This window comes from Paracoccidioides brasiliensis (assembly GCF_000150735.1).
Source record: "Paracoccidioides brasiliensis Pb18 unplaced genomic scaffold supercont2.2, whole genome shotgun sequence".
NCBI classification, from domain to species: Eukaryota; Fungi; Ascomycota; class Eurotiomycetes; order Onygenales; family Ajellomycetaceae; genus Paracoccidioides; species Paracoccidioides brasiliensis.
This window is the reverse complement of record NW_011371359.1, coordinates 2,586,529-2,609,296: the sequence shown is the minus strand read 5'-3', so window position 1 is coordinate 2,609,296 and position 22,768 is coordinate 2,586,529. Positions and strand designations below refer to the sequence as shown.

The 22,768-nt window shown below is 47.1% G+C and overlaps 8 protein-coding genes across 8 annotated transcripts; 5 read left to right on the top strand and 3 right to left on the bottom strand.

Moving 5' to 3' along the window:
• Window positions 1-1,504: 1,504 nt before the first annotated feature.
• On the bottom strand, window positions 1,505-2,543 carry PADG_02022 (uncharacterized protein; the record flags this gene model as incomplete). Its single annotated transcript, XM_010759372.1, has 4 exons — window positions 1,505-1,856; window positions 1,944-2,041; window positions 2,129-2,385; window positions 2,504-2,543. The coding sequence occupies 4 exons, from the start codon at window positions 2,541-2,543 to the stop codon at window positions 1,505-1,507; spliced, it is 747 nt and encodes a 248-aa protein (XP_010757674.1).
• Window positions 2,544-3,133: 590 nt separating this feature from the next.
• PADG_02021 (uncharacterized protein) lies at window positions 3,134-4,787 on the top strand (the record flags this gene model as incomplete). Its single annotated transcript, XM_010758865.1, has 5 exons — window positions 3,134-3,231; window positions 3,310-3,401; window positions 3,469-3,527; window positions 3,586-3,727; window positions 3,790-4,787. 5 exons carry the CDS (start codon window positions 3,134-3,136, stop codon window positions 4,785-4,787), a joined length of 1,389 nt encoding a protein of 462 aa, XP_010757167.1.
• A 1,100-nt stretch (window positions 4,788-5,887) lies between these two features.
• On the bottom strand, window positions 5,888-7,187 carry PADG_02020 (uncharacterized protein; the record flags this gene model as incomplete). Its single annotated transcript, XM_010759371.1, has 4 exons — window positions 5,888-6,088; window positions 6,167-6,507; window positions 6,576-7,105; window positions 7,165-7,187. 4 exons carry the CDS (start codon window positions 7,185-7,187, stop codon window positions 5,888-5,890), a joined length of 1,095 nt encoding a protein of 364 aa, XP_010757673.1.
• A 1,660-nt stretch (window positions 7,188-8,847) lies between these two features.
• On the top strand, window positions 8,848-11,095 carry PADG_02019 (uncharacterized protein; the record flags this gene model as incomplete). Its single annotated transcript, XM_010758864.1, has 6 exons — window positions 8,848-9,107; window positions 9,207-9,439; window positions 9,517-9,716; window positions 9,784-10,103; window positions 10,168-10,855; window positions 11,003-11,095. The coding sequence occupies 6 exons, from the start codon at window positions 8,848-8,850 to the stop codon at window positions 11,093-11,095; spliced, it is 1,794 nt and encodes a 597-aa protein (XP_010757166.1).
• Window positions 11,096-11,644: 549 nt separating this feature from the next.
• On the top strand, window positions 11,645-12,961 carry PADG_02018 (uncharacterized protein; the record flags this gene model as incomplete). The annotated part of the gene is made up of 6 exons (XM_010758863.1): window positions 11,645-11,783; window positions 11,898-12,263; window positions 12,313-12,498; window positions 12,555-12,604; window positions 12,676-12,763; window positions 12,822-12,961. 6 exons carry the CDS (start codon window positions 11,645-11,647, stop codon window positions 12,959-12,961), a joined length of 969 nt encoding a protein of 322 aa, XP_010757165.1.
• A 924-nt stretch (window positions 12,962-13,885) lies between these two features.
• PADG_02017 (calmodulin) lies at window positions 13,886-14,313 on the top strand (the record flags this gene model as incomplete). The annotated part of the gene is made up of 2 exons (XM_010758862.1): window positions 13,886-13,979; window positions 14,048-14,313. The coding sequence occupies 2 exons, from the start codon at window positions 13,886-13,888 to the stop codon at window positions 14,311-14,313; spliced, it is 360 nt and encodes a 119-aa protein (XP_010757164.1).
• A 1,156-nt stretch (window positions 14,314-15,469) lies between these two features.
• On the bottom strand, window positions 15,470-16,662 carry PADG_02016 (uncharacterized protein; the record flags this gene model as incomplete). The annotated part of the gene is made up of 2 exons (XM_010758861.1): window positions 15,470-16,555; window positions 16,600-16,662. 2 exons carry the CDS (start codon window positions 16,660-16,662, stop codon window positions 15,470-15,472), a joined length of 1,149 nt encoding a protein of 382 aa, XP_010757163.1.
• Window positions 16,663-19,445: 2,783 nt separating this feature from the next.
• Window positions 19,446-21,447, top strand: PADG_02015 (uncharacterized protein; the record flags this gene model as incomplete). The annotated part of the gene is made up of 2 exons (XM_010758860.1): window positions 19,446-21,365; window positions 21,427-21,447. The coding sequence occupies 2 exons, from the start codon at window positions 19,446-19,448 to the stop codon at window positions 21,445-21,447; spliced, it is 1,941 nt and encodes a 646-aa protein (XP_010757162.1).
• Window positions 21,448-22,768: the final 1,321 nt, after the last annotated feature.

The following is a 22,768-nucleotide window of genomic DNA, read 5'->3' as shown; positions in this document are numbered from 1 at the left end:
TAACAAATATTATAAGTTCAATTCTTTCCTTTATTTCTATTGAATTTGTTTCATTTTTATTACAAGTTAAAGATATTGCGATGCATTGAAATAAAACATTGAAGATACCTAAGTTGATTTAATACTGCAGTTATGGAGATCTCTTAAATATCTCTAATCTATAATAATGTCATGCAATATCGCTATTTCCCTTACATAATTTATGTAGATGAACAATCTCATATGTATCTTTAAGTTTTTCCATTTGGGGAATTACACTATATATTTTGCAGCATTGTAATAGAGAAGCATGTGATTTTATTATCACTCCTCCGATACGGGATAACCGTTTACATGACCCCCTTTTTCTAAAACCTTGATCGACTCGGATCAAACCAACTCAGTTAACCCAATCTAAAATTAAACACAAGGTTACATATTTTGGCACCACACATCCTGTTAATACATCTCTAACCACCCTCGCCGCCCTCAACACCAGGGTTAGTTAGGATGAGGGCTAAGGATTAGAGTTAGTTATAAGGACAAGAACCTGAGAGATATGGTAAAAATACTAACTACCATCAAGGCCTACTGAGACGTGCGTTAGAAATGTGTGAGATATGAAAAATGTTTAAACGACGCCAAAGGTTGTTGTTCCGGGCAAATTTTAAAACCAAGTTCAACTGTACGCCCACCCATCTATGCCTCTGTTCTTCTGTTGAGCTCACTCTTTGATATCTTTCCATTCATGTAGATGCCCCTGGTTTCAGTCATAATTTTACTCTTTGCCCTCCCATTCACACATCTCTGTTGAAGTAACATTTGAGAAACAAGTTTTGATTATTACCCCTTTCAACAACTCTCCCTGATGATTCCTGTGCCAGCCATCCTGCCAAGCAACCGTGACAAGAAAACCTAGAAGAACCTCTCTAACAAAATAATTATAGTAAGACTTGAATTGCAGGAAACCATCCGTAAAGAGCTAAACTATAGGAACAGACAGAAACCAAGAAAGCCAAGACACACCCTAGAACCAGGATTAAAGAAATGGAGGAAAATTCGAGGAAACGCCCATTGGGGAAGGGCAAAGTGGAGAAGGGTGAGTTGGAAGAAGGACCGGGAATTGGATGGATGAGTCGACGGGTGGACAGTATCGATCTATGAGATTATATGGATAAGTAATGGACTCAAAATCGGAGCGGGTGCTCGAGGCGCTTGACAATCCATAAGCAGCATCACAGCACAACACTTTGCTGGCATGTATTCTGCTATACCGAAATATACCCTGGTAGGCCAGACAAATTATCCATTGCCATCCACATATCGGTTCAGTTGCCCTTCCGTTTCCGTAGTCAATATTGGCATGGGATTCGATTATCACATCGTTCTTCTGCTCTCACGCGTGGATGCACAGACAACATAACATCGAATCTTGCCATTCAACTCCATTCTATTACCATCTCCCGCCTCCTTTTCATACCCATCCCATTCACAACACACCACCACCACCACGACGCAAAATCCATTAAACCCCCGCAGCCCCCGGCGCCCCCTCGTCCTTCTTCAACTCAATCAGCAACTCCCTAAATCTCTCCTTCCCAGACCCACTCGCACCCCCCTTCGATCCCTTCCCACTAACATCAACCAACTTCGCAATGCGCTCCCAACTCGTGCCTCCCGCCGCCGTATCTTCACGGTTAGCAAGGAAATCCTCTGCCTCATTTCGCGTGCGCTCCTTGGCGCGGTCTGTGCGCTTGTTATATGATTCGTAGTAGTCGTCGATATCCTGCTGGGCCTTGGTGATTGTGGCTGCTTTACGCTCGGCGGAGGCGGCGGAGCGGCGAGCGAGTTCTTCATCGCGTTTTTTGCGCCATTCACTGAGGGGGGAAGGGTTAGAAGGTGTGGTGTGGTTTGGTTTTTGTTTGGTTGTTTTGGGAGGCGTAGGAGAATGGGATGGGACCTACCGAATTGCTTCCGTTTCTTCTTCTGGTTGCTTGTATGTGGAGTATGACGATTGGAAGGCGGAGGATGTGCCTGTGATGGTTCCGCCCGGTGCGACTTGCTACAGATTAAAAGAGAATATGCGGTTAGAAAGTGCTGTATATTCCCTTTTCGCATTTCAGCAACAGTAATGCGATTCAGCATATACCTCATTTTGTGATTCTAGGGCTGGAAATGACGAGTCAAATCTGCCAACTGCCTCTACACCTTCAAGGTTCTCCCCTCCACCACCAACCACTAGCATACCATCATCTCCAGCATCTTGCACTGTCGCAGCTGTTTGGAGTCGTTGGTCGTTTGGCGTGGCAAACTGATCCGCATCTTCACCCAGGAGGGCACGTTCGCGGGCTAGAAAGTCTTCGCTACTAGCAGTTCCGGTGGGACTGCCAATGGTGCCAGAGGGTTCTGTTTGACCTAGTTGTATTTGAAAATTGCAGAGTTAGAGAAGCTGTTTCTTTGTATACATGGATGGATACATTAGGATGCGGAGATCTTTGGGTTTTGTTAGATAAGTAGGCCATACCGGCGGAGAAGTCGTCGAGAGATGGGAATCGGTCAGCCATTTGACGAGGTAGGTTGAAAGGAGAGAAAGGGGGTTGTGGAGGAAGGATGTGGACTGGGAAGCCAATTGTGGGGTGGATATCGGCAAATAGAGTCAGCGTGAAGGATGCTAGTCGAAAGTATTTGGTTGTTTTACATGTTAAGATATCTGTATTCTCCAACAAGAGAGAGACAAAGAACAAGTTGAATGAAGTCGCAGCAGGAAACTCGGGGCAGGGGATTCTGCCGGGCGGTGAGTGGGTTTACCTTATAGTTTTGACTTGACTTTTTAGTTAAATCATAACTAACGACCAGCTATATATTATTTATTTACCGACTTGTTCATTTGTTATTGTTGCCTACCTTGATACCTCAAACAGCAATGACAAGCAAAAAATATTGACTTGTTCAAAGAATATTCATTCCGCTCTCTTGTATTCTACATTGTGTTTCAGCTGTCTTACACCCTTTGCGTTCACCTGTGTCTTTCCCATCCAACATCTGATCGCCATTCAACGTCGTCTCCTCAACAAACAGAGCTCTCCCTCCTTTGTTTTGATAGCTCGGCTCACCCCCTCCGCACGCCCATCTCAAGTCCAAAACACACCCTCCAATGGCCTACACCGACGATGCCGTCAAGGCCAAGTTATCAGCCCTCAATGAGACTCAGGAATCCATCGTCACAGTCGCCCAATGGGTCATGTTTCACAGGTGGGCTAATTCTCCCGCTTTGCTCCTCCAACTCCATGCTACCTAAACAGCATTACTAAATTGAATTGTACCTTATAGGAGACATGCAGATCGTACGGCTCAGCTCTGGCTACAAAAACTTCGCGATTCAAATGGTCCCAAGCGGCTGAATCTGATATATCTGGCGAATGGTTGGTTTATCCATACCACTTGTACGGCTCAGATAGAGACCTAATCCTAACTCCTTCCATTCTACAGAGGTCGCGCAACAGTCTAAAGCACGACGCAAGGAGGATTTCCTCATTGCCTTCTCTCCAGTGAGTTAGATCTGGTGTTGTGTTTTCCTCTTTTTGTCACTGAACATCCCTTCTCTAGATTATCGCCGATGCAACCGCAACCGCCTACAAAGGAGCCTCCAGTGACGTGCAACAAAAGTTAAGGCGTGTGGTTGAGGTTTGGCGACAACGGCACATTTTCGAGGAGCCTATCCAACAGGCGGTAGAGGCTCGAGTTGATGGTTTGTTGACACCTCCCCTACATAATTTATCACACCCCCATCCAGCTAACTATTCCCAATAGAAGTGGACAAATCCAGATCATCCAGCAAAAAGCCATTGCTAGGTGGCTCCCTCTTTGCTAGCTCGCCCGGGTCAATTCCACCAGAGCTACAGCCACTAGCTCCACTTCAAATAGCCGTCTCTAAAGCCACAGTATCTTCATCTGCGGCTGTCACGGCCGCCAACGCCGAATATGATAAAATGCACGATCCATCCGCACAGATCCCCACCCCACCCGTCCATGCCGCGCGCTTAAGCCAGCTTCTAAAGTCATTAGCGAATGCAGAAAGCTCAGTTTCCGAAATAATTAAGTCACGCCAGATTTTGATACAGGGGCTGGAAAAGCTGCTGGATGCAAACCGCGCGGCCCTACACAAGGAACAGGCACAGGCCGAGCAATTAGCGGCACGGAAAATTGAGACGGAGAGTAAGAGGCGGGACGTTGAAGATGCGATTATGCGCGGCTTGTCCGTAGAGAATTCGCCGGCATCGCATGGGAATGGCGGTGGGCATGAAACCGGCAATGCGGAATCGACAGCACCCACACAGATTGGCGAAGAGCCCGAACGTCCCGTCGTCGAAGCGCTAACACCACCTCCAGTCGAGACTCTCACGCCCGTCGGATCCCCAACTCCCAATCAACTTCCGCCAAGTAGCTATGAACTTGGTCAGCCGGATACTGCTGAGCAACAGTCACAACAACAACAACAACAGCAGCAACAGCCATTTCTAGCAGAAACATCCCTCCCAGAGACTTCAGTGCCCATGCAGATGCCCATGCCCATCAGTCCGGATTTGACGTCGACCCTCGCTGCGCTACATGGCCATGCTCATGCTCATGGTGGACCGCAGCAGCCATCGACATCGGAGAGTCCTGCGAACGGCTCGAGTGCGAAGAAGCGGAAGGTTTCGCATACGCAGCAGGATGAGTATATGGGGTTTGCAGCTGGAGGGGATGTTATGGAGGAGTTGGATGATGATGTTGCGGAGCTGTTGAGGCAGGAGGGGAGTAAGTATTAACTTTATTTTTTTCCCCCTTTTTTATTCCTTAATGAACGGGAGGTTTCGGAAAGGGATGTTAGTCTCTTCTATTTTTCGACTCCTTTTTTTTGGGTTCTGCTTGCTTCTGTTTGTATTTCTTTCTCAGCCATGTGGTTGTTTTGTGTCGTCGTTGCCTCTTGCTATTTCACGTTGGGCCTTTTTCCCCTTCTTTAATAACTACGGAAGATTTAGTCTTTTTCATTGGCCTGCGTGTTCATTCCCATTGGGCGAGTTGGTGTGGTTGGTCAAGTGGTTTAGTAGCTTTTGTTACCCCTACGTGTTCCTGCTTCCCATCTCCCTGGCCCCCTTTCCTTTTCTCAATCTCATTTCATGCATGCATGTATGTATGTATGTATGTTAATGGAAATGAACATTCCTCTACTTCTATGAGACACCTCCGTTTTTCCCCTTGGAAGCCGTGTATAATATTGTTCTGCACAGTGCTAGTTTGTTTCTTCAGTGATTGTAGATCTGGGTGATATATATTTACATATGATGCTCATACACGTCGAAGGAATGGGAAAACCGAAGAGAAAGAGTAAAAAGAGAGAATCAGCGCAAATGAATGGATGGATTTGCGTTGCTTTGTTCACAACAAGAAAAAGCGTTAAAAATATTAAGAAAGTAAAAAAGCAATAGCTAAACCGCGCACGCTTGCTAGGTATCTACATTATTATCATTAGTCAGTGCATTTCAATATATCTGGCGTATCGATTCAAGCATCCCTCGGAAACGGTTTCTCCGATTACGACGCAAATGAGAGGGTGATGAAGAGGGTGATGCGGATCTGCGGGCATAGAGATAGTCGTAGGGTTGATCCGCTCGAAGGTTATCGTTTTTGTAGCCGTTGTATTCGTTGTGAAACTGATTGTGGAGGGGCTGGTCCCGGGGCGGGGCGGGAGATGGGTTGCTGCTTCGTTTGGGTTTTACAAGGAGGATAAACATCTGACAAACCAAGTCTGTCTGCATTCTCACAAGCTGCCCATATCCTGGTTTTCTATATAGCAACGAAACTCCTTGCAAGCATTTCCATTGGGCGGCTCAGTGATTCGTCCATCAACTTCGAGGATTTTTATTGGCTAGGCCGCCCGGACCGATGACACCGCTGAATGTTTTGTCTTTGGGAATAGTTTCTTTCGTTGGTTGTTCCGCTGAGGGTTCTGGGATGAGTTGCTGCTTCGTTTGGGTTTTACAAGGAGGAGGATAAACATGCCCACGACGAGGAGGATTAGGAGGAGAAGAATTTTGCGTTTCGTGGTGCGTTTTTGGTAGCTGGTTGCCTGTTTGGTTTTGTGATATGGTTAGTTTGTTTTTTGATTTCTTAGAGATAGTAAACGGAAATAAAAGGGAAATTTTACATCTGTCAGTTCCTTATCCGCCGCTTTTACGTCTACGTTCATCCGCTCGACATTAAAATCGATGCGGTCGAGCATAGTGCCCTGATCTATAACCATGGCTTGTAGGTCACGGAAAATATCAGATAATTCTATAATTCCCCTCGCGATATCATTGATTTCGCGCTCGCGCTGGAGTATGACGGCATCATTGGTCTGTAATTGCTTCTGGGATGTTTGGAGGAGGGTTGATTGTGAGTAGGATTTGTCGGCATCAGACTCTATTAGGGAGGGATCCATATATGGGTTTTGTACAGGCGTTGCAGACCGCTCCAGCGGTGTCATTCCATCCAAGCTCCGTAATTCTGTATTCGAGCAAAGATATTAGTTAATCTGCAGTGAAAGCTGTTCCGCATATTGGAAATGCGCTTACTTTTCAGATATGTGCTTTGCTTTTTTCTAAAGCCGGCGCTGGCTTCCTGAACCCTCCCGGCAAGTGATATCTGAATATTTTTCGCCATCGTTTCATCCCCCTTGCTAACTCCTCCCTGTTGCTTCTGTACATTGACCATCGCCTCGATTCTCTGGATCGCGCGCTGGCAATCGTGGAAAGCCCGGGTGATATCCTGCGTCAATTGTTCAATCACACCTTCCTCTTCCTTTCTGGCATCCTCATCTCCAAATCCGGGCAAAACATGTTTCTGATGGAGTTTATCCAACCGGGCAGACTTCTGGGCGATTCCGGCCAATATTTCAGTCACTTCGTCTTGGATATCGACCCATCGGGGTGGAAGGAGGTCCATTTCAATGATGGCATCGCCGTCATCTTCAAATCCGCCGCCGGACATAAGTCCGCGACGCTCTTCTGATATCGACGACGAGTCCGCATTGTTATTCCAAGCTCCGAGATATCGCGGCTTTTTTGAGGGGTGGTGGGCGAAGGATTGACGGTATGAGATGTATCTGCCGCAGCGAAATGGTTAGCAGGGAATCTATCTGATTGCAGACAACAGAGGGCTTACAAATTAGTGCGGTCTCGCCACATATTTAAAGAGACAGGGGGACAAAGCTTGGTGTATAAGTAGGTAGGAGGAAGAGCGGTGGCTGGTATTTAGCTGAAGTTGGTGTTGTCAATGCGCAGAACATCAGAGGGTATCCTATCATGATGGACGATGGTCATGAGATGCTCCGCCTAGATCGAGCAACATAGAAATACAGATAGGATTACGCCAAAATGCCTTACGCAAGCCGTTGCAACATGCGGAAATGGTAGGTTTGGGGCGTTGAAGCGCTGGAGGCTGATAAAGGATGGAGGTAAATATTCCGGAGATTTGGCTTTGACAACGCGCTTGCACCAATGCGGACTAGCGCTATGCAACGATTGTATTTCAAGGTTCTTCATCACTCACTTTCTAATCATTTCTTGTTACCAATTGACATGATTTTCCCAGGCAGAGTATATTGTTTCACCGAGAACGCATCGATATTCTATGCATGTTGGAATGTATTGGAGGAGTCGACGGGGGAAGCCATCGGGGCTTCTTCAATGCTCCTGGCGACGACAGCCATCTCCGGTGCTAGAGGGCCCCCGGCTCGACTTCACCAATGTGCCTGTACTGATGGGAATTCGCAGGATAGGGACATCTTAAGTGCTCGATGGTGGATTTGTTCTCGAAATGCTTTTATTGTCGGCTCAACTGGGGCAGCGTCTGGGTTAGAAGGTGTCCGGCTGTGAGTCAGGCCAGAATAAAAGCACCAGGCTATCCAGGTTGATTCCAGGTAATCCACGGTGGCCCATTGCTGCTGAGGATATCCAATATCTTCATTTATGGTAGTATGAGCATATATGGCAAGGGAAATATGAAACTGAGGCTTCAGCGAACCGCGACTCTGGAGCAAAGGGAACGCTTATATCCGCATGATAGCAGGTATGGAAAGTGCCACACCTTGTGCTGCTATCTGAGGGTGTCATGATTATAATTTTTGAAAGTCTGAAACTTGAAAATTTCCGCACAGCTGAACAATAAGTTGAAAGCTAGCCTCCAGTTTGAAGCTCGTATGGAGACTAAGTTTCTGTGCAAGTGTTAGTTACTTGGCCTTCATACCGAACAAGAATATACGTGGGTGGATCAAACTATATGATCCCCACCTCTTCTACGACACCAAAAGCACAACTGAGTACCTCAAAAGAGTTTCAAGGTTTGAGAGACAGAGTGTGCTTTGCGACGAACCTTAGTGAGATTTGTGAATGGCAAGAGATTGTCGTCTGGGGGGGTTCCCGTTGCCGGATTGTCTCCTAATTAACTATGGGTCCGCTACATGTGGCGCCGTCGTGATATCATAACTGCGGAGTAGCTTGTTACATCGAAAACTACGGATTAACCACATTACCCCACATTTGCTCCATATCCTCTTGCAAAGACCACCAACGATTGAATTGCTCAGGTATTCAGGCATTGAAACGTGACCATTGTGATGGCAGAGCCTGGAGAAACCACAATCTATATTTTTTGGAATAGTCCTCCCTCGGCAACCGGTTATTAGGGAAGAATGAACTAGCCTCTTATTTAACTGCTGGCATAGTTATTTAATATTTGTTGAAACTTACAGCATCCTACTGATGAAAACCACGAAATTGATAAGTCAATCCAAGCAGGAGAAACCATTTACCCAAAGAAGAAGAATAAGTACTATTGAAGAGAGAAATGGTAGCATTCGCTCTCAAGGACCCCAAAACACGGGAGCTAACAGGTGGAGATCTCCTGGCACAATCACTCAAACATGCCGGCGTCGAAGTTACCTTTGGACTTCATGGCGGTCACCTCGACGCTTTTCTCATGGGCTGTGAGTTCGCAGGTATTCGCCTCGTTGACACACGCCATGAGACGGTAGCTGTCCAGGCTGCTGAGTCTCACGCGAAATTCACGAAGAATATTGGTGTCTGTTTCGTGACTGCTAATAGCGGGTGAGGGACTTCGACAGACAAGGAAAATCTTCCAATACACTTCCTGCTTTGGAAGATCCAGGGGATGTAGCTGTGCTAATCGGAGGGGAAGGATAAAAGGTTTTCGAATGGCCTCCCTGGTCTCGCGACAGCGTTGGCAGATCGATCCCCTATTCTCTGCATCACCTCGTCCCTGCCGCTACGGGATGCGGAGAGCAATTCTCCACAGGGTATTATTGACCAGATCGTTGTGTCAAAGCCGCTGACCAAGTTTGCCTATCGAATGACCAACCCGGAAGACACACCCAGGATTATTTCACATGCTATCCGTGTTGCGATGTCTGGCGCTCCAGGTAGGTGGAAATTAATCTACGAAGAGGTTGTAATGAGAATAGAGCTCACTTATTCACATCTTTACTTTCCAAAATAGGTCCTGTTCTTGTTGATTTTCCTATCGACGTGTTCTTCTCACCTGTGTGTCAACAATTGATATCATGGGGATCTATTTCTTCACCATTATCTTTTGCTCCCGGCCCGCATACCGGCGCTGTGGAGGAAGCAGCTAGGCTTATCGGTTCCGCAAAGCGGCCCGCGATTATTATTGGTGCGGGAGGGAATTCATCGCAAGAGGTATAAGATTATTACCACTGCTCTCTTCCTATACTTTACCTAGCTCGACAGCTAACTTCCCAACAAGGCTGGAGAACAACTGACCAAACTCTCCCAAGCGTGTGGCATACCCATCTTCGACACAACAAAATGCATGATGTCTACCATCCCCCCACAATTCGAACTTTACGGCGGACCAGCGGGGAAACTCGCCATTCTTCCCATGATGGGAAAACAGCGGCCAGACCTCATCATGCTTTTGGGCGGGAGAACGGGTATGTATCTCGGCGGTCGCTCTGGGACAATAATCCCCAAAGAAAATTGCAAACTGATTCACGTTGACGTTGATGGGGCGGAAATCGGACGCACACTCCCAGTCGACCTAGGTGCTGTATCTGACGTGGCACAGTTCGTCACTGCTTTGAACCGTCACAACAACGATGCCCCATTTAAGGGTACAGTTGACTTGGAGTGCGCTGTCGATAAAACAACTTCCCACACCGTTCGAGCAGCAGCCGGAAGTCAATCCGTCATCGAAGAGACTACACCCCTACCACGCCCTCAAACACATCTTCTCGGCCATCGAGCACGGAAGCATCATAATCCTCGATGGTGGCGAAGCGGCCCTCTGGGCCGGGGAGGTTCTATCCCTCTGCTCACCTAGCGCAGTGATCAAGTCAACTGGGAACTTAGGGTTCCTCGGCAACGGCTTCGGATACGCATTGGGAGCAGCCATCGCGGCGCCGGACCGCAAGGTGATTAATCTCCACGGTGACGGTTCCGCAGGATTCCATTTTATGGAACTCGATACTTATAAGCGGTTTGATCTTGATATCGTGACTATCGTCGTGAACAATTACTGCTGGGGTATGAGCTCGAATGGGCAGGAGTTGGTGTATGGGGAGGAGAATTCGGCACGACCTATCAGTTCGCTCAGCCCTTTGCTGGAATATGACGTTGTTGCGAAGGGGATGGAGAATGCGAGCGCGAAGTTGGAGAAGATTGAGGATATTGAGGGTGTGATTAGGAAGATGCGGGAGGTGAAGGGGCCTCGTTGTATCAATTTGATTGTTGATGATAAGCCGATTCATCCACTTACAGCTGCGATGGTTGGGAAGACGAACGATCCGAATTTAGTCGTGGTACCGTACTATGAAAATGTGCGCAGAACACATTATAAATTCTAAGTTCTGGGGGATTTTCTGGATATAGACGAAAAGGCGAACATGATATGGTAGGAATGGAAAATCCCGGATCTGGTATCAACGCCTAACATTTTGAATATCTTTATAGCTTGTTCGCCATAGATGCGCAGATTTACAAACTCTCAGATGGAGGCGTGTGGAGGCCGCGTGCTCCCCTGGGTGTTCTCATCCAACAATTCCTCGTTCATCAATTGAATTTGTGACAAATTTCTCCATAACCAATCAACAAACCAGTTAGAGTTGGGTAGAAATATAGAAGAATGGGCGGATTGCTCCATACATCCAAAAAATCTGTAGTTTAATATCAGTCTGTTACACTTTTATATATATACTTGCCAGCCATAGAGTCGAACTGGTATGCCTTTCGCTAAGGAATACAGAAAGATCTGTCTTACTTAGCTAACCCTCTTTCGCTAGCTTAATAAACAAATAGCCCTATTGTGTGGCAAATCAGTAGCAGGAGATTAACCCCGCACCGGGGAAAATGGCAGGTTCTTCAGCTGCATGGTAATAATTGAATGGGCAATTGTTGATTGTTTAGCCGATGTTTTGAGCACTGAGAACCCGAGTACCGAGCTACCAGCCCAGTCAACGAAGCATCGAAAGCAGGTGTCTCAAGGCTCTACAAGTACCTGGGTATCGGGAGTTTTAAATAGATCTCTTTAGCCATTTAGCTCCCCTTAAGAAGCTTGAGATTGTGTATTATCTAGACCGAACAACGACCATTACCCTTTTAATCTCAATATGAAAGCAGCACGTTTCTATGCTGCAGGAGATATCCGTGTTGAGGATGTGGACCCGCCGCGAGCAACTAATGATAAGGTTCTGGTGGAAGTAGAATGGTGTGGAATTTGCGGAAGCGACCTCAATGAATATGTTCGAGGTGAGGGATAATGGTCGCGTATTTTACGGATTAGTTGCTTCTGATCATGGGCCCCTTCTTTTTGTTGACTTGTCATTTACAGTGGTCGAGTGGCTCTAACCATGTCAACTTTAGGACCCTACGCAATCCCTGACGAAAAGAACGGACCTCATCATATTACTGGCGAGATGTTGCCAGTCACATTGGGTCATGAGTTCTCCGGACGAGTCGTTCGGGCACCACCTACATCCTCTCTCGTCCCAGGGCAGCCAGTAGCCATTGATCCGCGGTTCTTCTGCTCATCTTGCCCTGCATGTAAGGAGACGGCAACGAACTGCTGCAGACATGTGGGATCTCTGGGTCTGTCTGGGGGAGGAGGGGGCCTTTCTGAAATGGTTTCTGTTCACCCGGCCATGCTCCATCCGCTTCCGGAAGGGACTGACCTGGCTGCAGCAGCATTGATCGAGCCCCTGGCGGTTGCCTGGCGTGCTGTCAAACGCAGTGGGACTTAGCAATTTGAAAAATGCTTCCGTTTTGGTCATTGGTGCAGGGCCTATTGGCGTGGCCACGGTATTTGTATTAAAGGCAGAGGGTTGCGATATGATATTGGTGTCTGAGAAGGCTGCGCGCCGTCGGGAATTTCTGGCTGACGTTGTTCACGCTGCCTTTGATCCTACAGAGGTCAATATTTGTGGAGAAATGCAGGGAACTCACGGGCGGAGCTGGGGTGGAAATAGTAATCGATTGCGCCGGGGCCCAGTCAGGATTTGAACATGGCTGCGATAGCCTCAGGGTGCATGGCACTTATATCAATCTGGCAATTCCAAAAGCTCCAGTACGAGGTGAGCTTGCTGCGCTGTGTGTTGGGTAAGGGGGCTAACTTCTATATTCCCAGGTGACGCTCCCTTTTCAGCACTTCCTACTAAAGGAGCTAACATTCAAGACCTTCTTGGCGTATGACGAGACGGACTTCAAAGAAGTGGTAGCTGCCTTTGGCTCAGGTACGTACGATGATCATACGTCCATGTAAAAATCGAGAAAAGTGCTGACTGCAACTAGGGCGATTTGCGGGGGTAGAAAAGATGATTACCCGCCGTATCTCCTTAGATGAGATCGTGGAGAAGGGGTTCAAAGAGCTCACAGAGAATCCCGGGGATCATATAAAGATCATAGCCAGCCCGAAAATTCGGTTACTATGAAATGCCTGCAGGGGCAGGCTCTCTCTGACATACTATGTAGCAGCTTGTTTTAAGGTCAGAGTCTTATTAGGCACACAAGAATAGCAGGAATACAGGCAGAGAGATAGCATTTAACACCGAAACAACCTCCTGTTTCAATTTTTGTACACAGTCCAGCGTTAATGAGCAATGTAAGGTTGGCTGAGATGGACCGAGATTGGGGGAGATGTTGAATGAGGCTCTTCTTTCCTTGAAATGCGCGTGGCAGTTCTTCTTGGCGCAAAGGGCCAAGCGAGGGGAGAGGGGCGAAGTCACGTGGCATGCAGGTCCACATCCCCTGTCCTTTACACTCTCCCCACACATTTGCAGCATCCCAGCCATCCTGTCTCTCACTCCTCTGCCCAGTGTCTACTATCTCCTCTCTCTTGACTATTTGTTTGTGGTATTCTACGTCCTCTGTGTACACTCGTCCTCCTAATCTACTATTATTTCACATATCTCTCGCTATGGTGCGTGTTTCTTTACTCCGCAGCTGGAGGTTCCTCGCCCTACCCCTCCTCACCGCTGAGGGGTTGGAACCCTTGATATCAAAGTGCCAAAATCATCAGGTTGCCCAGCTGCTAATGCTCCATAATTGCATGTATAGGCCGACTCTTTGACTGAAGAGCAAGTTTCTGAATATAAAGAAGCCTTCTCTCTATTCGTAAGACACGCTTTTTGCACTTGGCCCTCTCACCCCAGTTTACAGTACTACCCCCAGAGAATGACTAACACCAGTACCACGTTTATAGGATAAAGATGGCGATGGTTAGTATTATCGCTACTGTGCAGCTTACAAGAAGCCTATGGAATGGGCAGCAAATCGATAGTTCGAAGTGGAGATCCTGGGCTGACGTCTGCTACTTGGTTTAAGGACAAATCACCACAAAGGAGCTCGGAACTGTGATGCGGTCTTTGGGACAAAATCCTTCCGAATCAGAGTTACAGGACATGATCAACGAGGTTGACGCAGATAATAACGGAACCATCGACTTCCCAGGTATGGCGTGGCGTGCAGCTGACTACCATGATATCTTCGATTTTCTAACTACTCTCGCGGTTTCGCAGAGTTCTTGACTATGATGGCACGAAAAATGAAAGATACGGATTCCGAGGAAGAGATTCGAGAAGCTTTCAAAGTGTTTGATCGCGATAACAATGGGTTTATCTCCGCTGCTGAGTTACGTCATGTTATGACTTCGATCGGAGAGAAGTTGACAGATGATGAGGTTGATGAGATGATCCGTGAGGCAGATCAGGATGGCGATGGCCGAATCGACTGTGAGTCAATACTTCATCAAGTGCCAAACGCATATGAACGGACTGATATCTAATTTGGGTTTCTTTTCCAAAAATGTAGACAACGAGTTCGTTCAGCTTATGATGCAGAAATAAGCAATGTTTTTTATATGGCCCTTCTGCGCCCTGAAGCTTCGAGGGTTCGATTTACGTTTGTCATTGTCCTACCCAACTTAACTGTCCTATGTTGAGTCAAACTCAGCGGATTGCGAAATGGTATTTATCCTTCGTGTCAGCGAATGTTAGTAATGTTTTAAGTACTGAGGATGATGTCGAGAAGTGCAAATTCAATTGGACCCATGAGTACCCTGATGAGAAAGGCGCACCAGGAATGATAGAATGGCAACTTGGAAGAATGAAAGAAAAATATAAAGTCCACTCTAGTAACCCTGGCAGTTCACTCCTGCTTAGCTTTCTGTCTTATTTCATTCATATTTCCCCTTTGGTTCAGAGATGATGTTGTTTCCTTTTTATACGCTTTTCTCGAAGTCCGATTCTCAGCAGGAAGTTTCGAGCGTGTGTGCTGCGTCTAACGAATTGAAGGTTTGCAATGGATGAACAGTTTGAAATGGCCCCTGGTGAAATAATACTCAGCACAATGGTCTACATTTATCTTGTCTACCTAGCTTTTCTTTTCTATATCTATTTCCCTTATTACTTTTCGAACAACCTTAGTCAACAATCAAATCAATCTGCATCGTATATCACGCTTGACATCATAAATCTTGGTATTAAGGAATTGATGCTAGTCGTGCCCATGCCTATATGTTAGCATCACTGTTATTGAATACATGCATATGCTGAGACAGCAGAATAGAGCAAATATTCCCCCACCTTTTCAACTCAAGGTGAGTGTGGTGGGTTCTAACAAAACAGGGCTTACTTGCTTTTGACCAAACTTTCAACTACCGGGTAACAACCTAGGTACCGAAGTACTCCCTCCGTATCTAAATAATTACTAAATTATGAAGGTATAACTATATGTTGGCTGTTTTTTCATACATTTAAGCATATCTTCTTAACGTGGAATGTTTGACCCAGGTAGATACCCACCGTACGGGTTAAATAGAAATATTTAATCATAGAAACCTCAACAAGCACAAATTCAAAACTCCTTCGCTCATACATGCCAAAAACAACAACAACCGTGCAGTAACAATGACTGACCCGCACATCACACCCACCATCCGCTCACCGATTAAACCTAAAAACCTCCATATACTGCCTCGCCAGATCAACCCCCGCAATCCTCGAATTCACCTCCCTATCCTCCAACTTCCCCATCCGCCTTGCCTCCCTCACCTCCTTCCCCAGATGCGGCACCCGAATCACCTCCCGCGAACCCTCCACCGCAAACCGCCCCCAGAACTCCCGAATAAGCGCCTCCCCAACCTCCCAATCCTCGTCCGTCGGAAGATCCTCAATCGGCAGCGCCGACGGTGGCGATGAGGATGACGTTTCGAACCGCTGGTATATAATGCCATCCTCATCGCCGTTGCCGTCGCCATTGCCATCGCGATCGACATTGTCGTCCGCGAGCAACGTCCCGTTCACCGCCATCAGATCACCATCCCCATTCGCTGCTGAGCCAGTAGTAGTCCCCGCGTTGACATCACTCGCACCGGCGGGACCGCGATATTCGATCTCGACAATCGTCCCGCGCATGCGTGTTTGGGGCGCTGTCTGGCGCACGTCGCCGATGCGGATGCGGAAATCGCCGATTTCAAAGGAGCTGCCGTTCGGTACCGTGATGGTGTGGCGCGGGCACCAGAGGGGTTCGCAAGCGCGCAGCGTTATGGCGTGGAAGGAGATGTATGAGGGGTAATCCAGGATCATCATTGTTTTGGAGGCTGGTGGGAATGGGTCGGGCTTTTGGGTGGGGGGTTGTTGTTGTTGTTGTTGCTGCTGCTGCTGCTGTACGCTGACTGCATGTGCTGTTGCTGTGCCGGAAGCTGCCGCCTCCCATGGGTCCGGATCGGGGCGGTCGGAGATATATATGAATCCATACGGCTGGCGGTGGCTGAAGAAGACAAACTGCATGAAGCGGGGTTGTAGTGGTGGTAAAGGCGCATAGTCACTTGGTGGTAGGCATGAGGGCGTATCTCGTAGTAATCTGTGTTCGAGAGCCCAGCGCCCGGACAGGGCTGGGTTATATGCGGCTCGAAGGCGCTCAATCATGGTCCCTGTGACCGTGGGCAAGTTTTGGTTCGCCGGGATGAAATATAAGCTGCATTTTTTTTTAAATATTTTTAAATATTTTTGGCTGATGTTAGAGACCTAGGAAGGACGGTAGCAGTAATAACGATATATAATGTACGCACCCAGTGACCGGCATGACGTTCAATCTCCTCTATAAGGCTTCCCCTAGGGTTGTCCAGCAGCATGGAGTCGCATATGAAATAGAGGAGGTATTCTCAGAATCTGAAAAGAGTCGGGACGACGAGATGGTGTAAAGTAATATGTGACAAGAACACGAGATATTTCGTAAATGGCGGTAGTGTCAGACACCAGGATATCCCATATGCTGAATCATAAAGATATAGACAATAGGTAACTAGAAATACATGTGGAGTAAGAAATCTAGGGAATAACGACTTCTCTTGTCTAATGCTCCCCAGAGAAGAGACGAAGTAGTGAAGGCGAATGCACCCAAACTACGGGATTGCCTATAGGGAGTGGATAAAGGTAGTTGGTGGCGCTCTCGACTGTTGCTCGGCCGTCGAAAGTGAATAACAGTCAAGTCAATGCTCCACTGTTAACATCCCCGTAGCTGGGAAGTTTGTGAAAGACTATGGCAGCGCCTGGCGGGCATTCAAGCCCTCAGTTAATGATTGAAAAGAGGTTTTCGCTTTATCTACAAGGCAGGAAGGAGGCTTATATCCGTCAATGTTAGTCTCCCTAATGCAAACTCAAGACCTTTTGACGTCAAGGTAAACAGAAAAATTTCCCATGTATTTCATTCAGGACGTTAAAACATTCATCTAAGTCAGTATTATCACGTGATCTAAGTAAATCTGACTAATCAAGCAATGAGCGATCAATTGTACTTCAACATATTAATTGTGGTTTGGTGCGCAGTTTTACGATGTTCTCAAGGGACGAACTCCACAGCTGATACCATCCCTCTAGTGAAGTTGGCAGTTTGCATTTCAGATTATTCCCATACTATATTTGGGTAAGTTCACGGAGTTCATCCATGACCTTATTAGTTAGCGGTTAGCCGCATTTGGACATGTTGATTGCGGTCGAGGCCGTGGTTTTTATGGTCGTCATGATGATGAATATTCACACAGATGCATATTCTACCTCACCTTGGCATACAAATGGAATGGAATAGTGGCAAGATCTTGTGTTTGTACAAGTTTTGATGATTGCTGATAAAGAAAAAGTGGATATACTATGGCAAATTATACACCGAACCTACCCAACTTGACAGATCTAGGGCAAAATGTAATGTGTAATTGTTGGGTGTTTTGTCAATCTAATTACCAACAACAATTCTTGGAGGGCGCATACACATACATAGTTATTGTATGCGCAAAAACTGCTTTCTCTGTCCATGGCAAACGCCCTCCCCATGTTCTGCATGTCTCCTCGCCAAAACCCCAAAACTTGCTCTCCCTCGCTCTATGCACGCTAGTGACGTTTTAAAGCCATCGCTGAACGCCATAATACGTGCCCGCGTTCCCGGCAAGGGATTTGATTCGGGTATTCGTTATTTCATGGGCTGTGAGACCACGCCAGTACGGTACTTTACATGTACAATACACGAAAGATTGATAAAACCCAAGCCCGCGTGGCTTTTTGTTGCCCTTGTTATCTTATCTGATCAAACCCCAACAAACTCCCACTAATCTAACTAGTTTCTGCCAACTAGTTAAAATGTTATCCAACCCCCCCCCTCTTGTTTCCCTTATCCCTTCCCTCAAACTACCCATTGCCATGAGTCTTCCGATATCGGGACCAGTGAATCCCGTTTCATGCCGCGGATTCTCTCACATCCGGATCGTAGAGGTTTCTTTCCGGGCTTTTCGTCCTCCCCTTACTGGTAGCAACCCAAATGAAATTTAACTCGAATCGTATTTTCAATTTCCGCCAAAGTACGTTGTTCTAGAAACTGGTCTGGCCCAGAGTTTCATTCAGTTCTTCCTATGAACTCCTGTTACGGTGGAATTCTCTATTTGTATGGGGTTGGGGTGAAACTTTTTAGTTTGGCAGGAAGCTTGGATCTAATCTGATCCGCTAATTAATTACCTAACGTCTTACGAAAGTTTCCCAGGGGGATTTCTTAGCTCGCGCCGGTAATGGGCTGGTAAACCGTAACAGAGTTATATTTCGTGGGCAGCGGAACTTGTTTTCAAACCAGACAGGGAGTTGAATTTCGGCACAACTTGGGCTGTGACCCTGTATTTGAGAGTAATTTCTGCTTGCAAAGATAAAAATCAGCTGGATATAGGATCGGCCAGTATCTGTAAAAAAAATATTAACTCGGAGTGCAGCAGGCTATTCCTGACCGATTTGGTTCTTCTCATTGATATGCATGTATGTACCCGTAAATTACAGGCCGTATCGAAACGGACAATACTCCGTATTCGCCGATGTCGACCCACTTTTTACTTTTTTTTTTACTTTTTCTTTGGGGGAGGGGGCTGCCATGTCGTTTTTCGCCGCATAACATCTTAAACCTCCTCCTCCTCCTCCTCCTCTTCTCTTCTAGACTTCCATCTTCAATGAGGAACCAAATACACTGGCCCCCCAACTTCTCTCTGCATGCGCGTTTTCTGTTTATTTCATACTGCGAGGCAATCCTTCCATCTCCGTGCGAGGCTAAATGGTTAACATCTCACATTCACGTTGGCCCCCAATCAAATAACTATATAATCTCGGTGACTTCTCCCTCAATTTTGCCAGTGGACTGAGACCCATTTGTCTCTCGAACGACATCCTCTTTAAGACGCAAATCTCTCAGCAAGCATTATTATCTGCTCATCGTTGAACTACTGCCTCTTCCATTCAGCATATCTTAGACTTACCCACTTATTTGGTTAGCACTTTCAGTATTCATTTTTATGGAGTTTGCAACTTGACCATTTTTCCAAGGCTAGGCTAACACGCTATTTAGAAGGCAGTTTGTGAAATTGCTGCTGCACCAGTTTTCATTGCTTCAATGGCATCATCAATGACCCAGCATGTCGAAACCATCCCCATTTCTAGCACATCCCACCCGGATAACCCGGTGCCGGAAGAGCCTACCACCTTACCACATCTCAAAATAATGCATCCAGGAACCACCTCTTCCCCTGGCACACAGACATCCTCTGTATCTACAATCGGAACTTTTGACATGGCCAGTGATTCCGAGACTCCATCCACGCCAGCAACTGAGCCATTGGCCGATGAAGTCATAGAAGGGATAACAGACCTCACCCTTAGCCCGAAATCTCCCCCACTGCCTACCCAACATCGTCGAAGACGAGCCTCCACTGTGCTGATATCTCAGAGCTCACATGATGTCCAGAAGATTCTGGGCAGCAGTCAAGGCGGCACACATGTCCTGGAAAAACTGTGCTGCGGCGGAGGATGCTGCAAGCTTCAGCCGCTCCAGGAGCCTGCGTCCTCTCCCTTGATCCATCCTGTCATCAAACCAAAGAACAAGGCATTTGAAAGCTTGAAGCTGCAACTTGGCAAATTATCACACGACAGCGCCTTAACCAACATTACACCTTTGCCCGAAAAGACTGTATCCTTTTCTCCTGTGCCTGCAGAATTCGCCCATGAGGACCTGGGACCACCAGATCATCCGCCTCGATTTGTCCAACCACATCCTCCTTATGAAGTTTACCGTGCTCCCCTTCGCCACGCCCGAGAGCTGACCAAGCCAGGTGCTGAGAAGCGAACCTACCATTTTGATATCGACGTCACAGATTACCCTGCTGAGGGCGGCAATGTTGACTTCGTGGTTGGGGGCGCGATTGGCGTCTGTCCGCAAAATTCAGACGAGGTGGTGGATAACGTTTTTGACCTCCTTAACATTCCGAAGATGGTCAGAGATAGGAAAGTGATGGTGCGCACTACTGCCGGTCGATGGCCCACCGTCTGGGGAGATGAAAAACCTCGCAGCCTGGTGACTACCAGGCGCCAACTGCTTAGCTGGTGCTCCGACCTCCAGAGCTACCCACCCACAAAGCAAATTTTCCGACTCATGGCCGAATACGCTACTGATCGAGATGAGAAGAAGATATTGATGTTCCTCTCATCGGCGCAGGGGCAGGGGGCATTCTGCGACCTGCGCACCGACCAACATACCACCGTATCTCAACTACTATCCGCATTTCCTTCCTCCCAGCCACCCCTCGACCACCTGCTCTCCACCCTCAACACCCTCATGCCACGATTCTATTCCCTTTCGCAGGATCCCCTCGTCTCATGCACCCTCAGCGATGGCAAATGCCAGCGCCTGATTGAGATCGCTGTCACCGTCCACGAAGCCCCTGATTGGCGTGGCGGTAATCGAACGGGCGTTGGCTCCGGCTTCCTCGAGCGCAAAGCGCATCAAATTCTCGAAGCCGAGAAATCTGGCAAAGACATCTTATCCTTGGACCTGCACATCCCAATGTTCCGTGGCCTGATGTCCAACCCCCTTGCCCGGGAATTCGTCTCGGATGGCCCCATGCTTCTCATCGGAGCTGGCGTGGGCGTTGCCCCGTTCCGCGGCTTCGTCCAGCGTCGCTTGAAGTCTGCAAACTGCGCCAACAAAGTGTGGGTTCTGCAGGGGATCCGCGACTCGCTGCTCGATGAGCTTTATTCCGGCGAGTGGGGTGTGCATGAAGAGACTGTGAAGAAGGTCGTACAGAGCCGGAGTGGCGAGGGCAAGTATGTGCAGGAAGAGGTGCGCAATCAGGCGGATCTTGTCTGGTTTGTTATCAACTCGCTTGATGGGCGGGTTTTCGTTTGTGGGAGCAGCAAGGGTATGGGTGAAGGTGTTGAGTCTGCGTTGGTTGATGTTGCGATGGCGAAGGGAAATTTAAATCGCGAGGAAGCACAGCTCTTCTGGCAAGGGAAGAAGGATGCAGGTCAATATATCGCGGTATGTAATTTTCTTTTGTCCCTTTTTTTTTGCTTTCCATTTTTTCATCCAATTCGTATAGCTCAAGAGAGGCAACCACTGACAGTCCTTTCATTCTTCAGGAAACGTGGTGAAAACACCTGGCCAACATATCTCAACACCAACACCACGATGCTGGCTGTAATGCATTCGTAGATAATCATCGGCTCTGCAAGCCTTACTTCGAACCTACAATGTATCTCCCCACCCAACCTGCATCCACCTCATTCATGAGAAGAACCACTTTAGAACAGAATGTGCTGCATCGATTTCCAATTTTGAGTCTCCAGTTCATCCTCACAAAGGACTCTCGAATGGTTTTCAGACCTCCTGAAGCCTACATCCGCCGGCTCCCAACCTCCTGCCCGTCATCAAATATCCCCCGAGCTCACAGCTCTCCGGACGCCTTAGTCATACGTCATCAACATTCTTGCCCGCCTTTTTTCGGCCCTCCTGGGACCGTCCAAGTGTCAACCGGTCCCTTGACCGTGCGATTTTCTCACTTACCCTCTCATGGCAAACAGCATCCCGTATTCTTCCACAAGCAATAAAAGGTTCTTGTTTCATATGCATCTCGTTATATTTATATCATCATATACTTTCTCCCCATTTTCGTTGGCAATATTATTTGGTCCAAATTGTTGGATAGAAGAGAGAAACAAAAACCCCTTGTGCTTTCTCTTCTCTTCTTTTCTTTTTAACACGTTATCATCTTCCTATTTGTATTATTTCTAAGAAAGTTACTCATTTTCGATCGTGGTATATTCTTCCTCCCCCTTATTTGTCATTGAATCTTGTTTCTTCGTCGAAAGTATTCTTCCCTTGCATTATTTAGATGATGGGGCAGCCGCTGCTTCAAAGAGGCGAAAGCAATGATACCAAAAAAGGTTTTTTTTTTTTTTTTTTTTTTTTTGGATGGGATAAAAATAGAAAAAGAGATCAGCAATGGCCTTTAACGTTTACCATGTCCCCCTTACATCTCTTCAATTTCCTCCGTTTGTTTTTTGCAAGGGTGCACTTTTACAAGATTTCAATGGAGTTCTTTCGGTGTCTCATTCCGTATTCGCGTGGGATGCTCGTGCTGTTGAATATTTTGTTCAAGGACTGATTTTTGTTTAGGTTAACAGCTGGAAATTTAGGTAGTTACTTTTATATCAAGCAACCTTTGGCGGAAAGCAGGCAATATAACTTAGCGCTATTGCCCATTTCTTAGTCTTGAGTTAATCAAATGCTAAATACTGTTGACGAAAAGAACAGGGTCTGTTATATCATCATCCTCCCGGGCGAGGCGATATGGATTGCCCCACCGCTCATTTGTTGATTTGGATACTGGAACGATAAAATAGCAAATAGAGGGCGTATGTAGGATTACCTTGTTTTAGCAG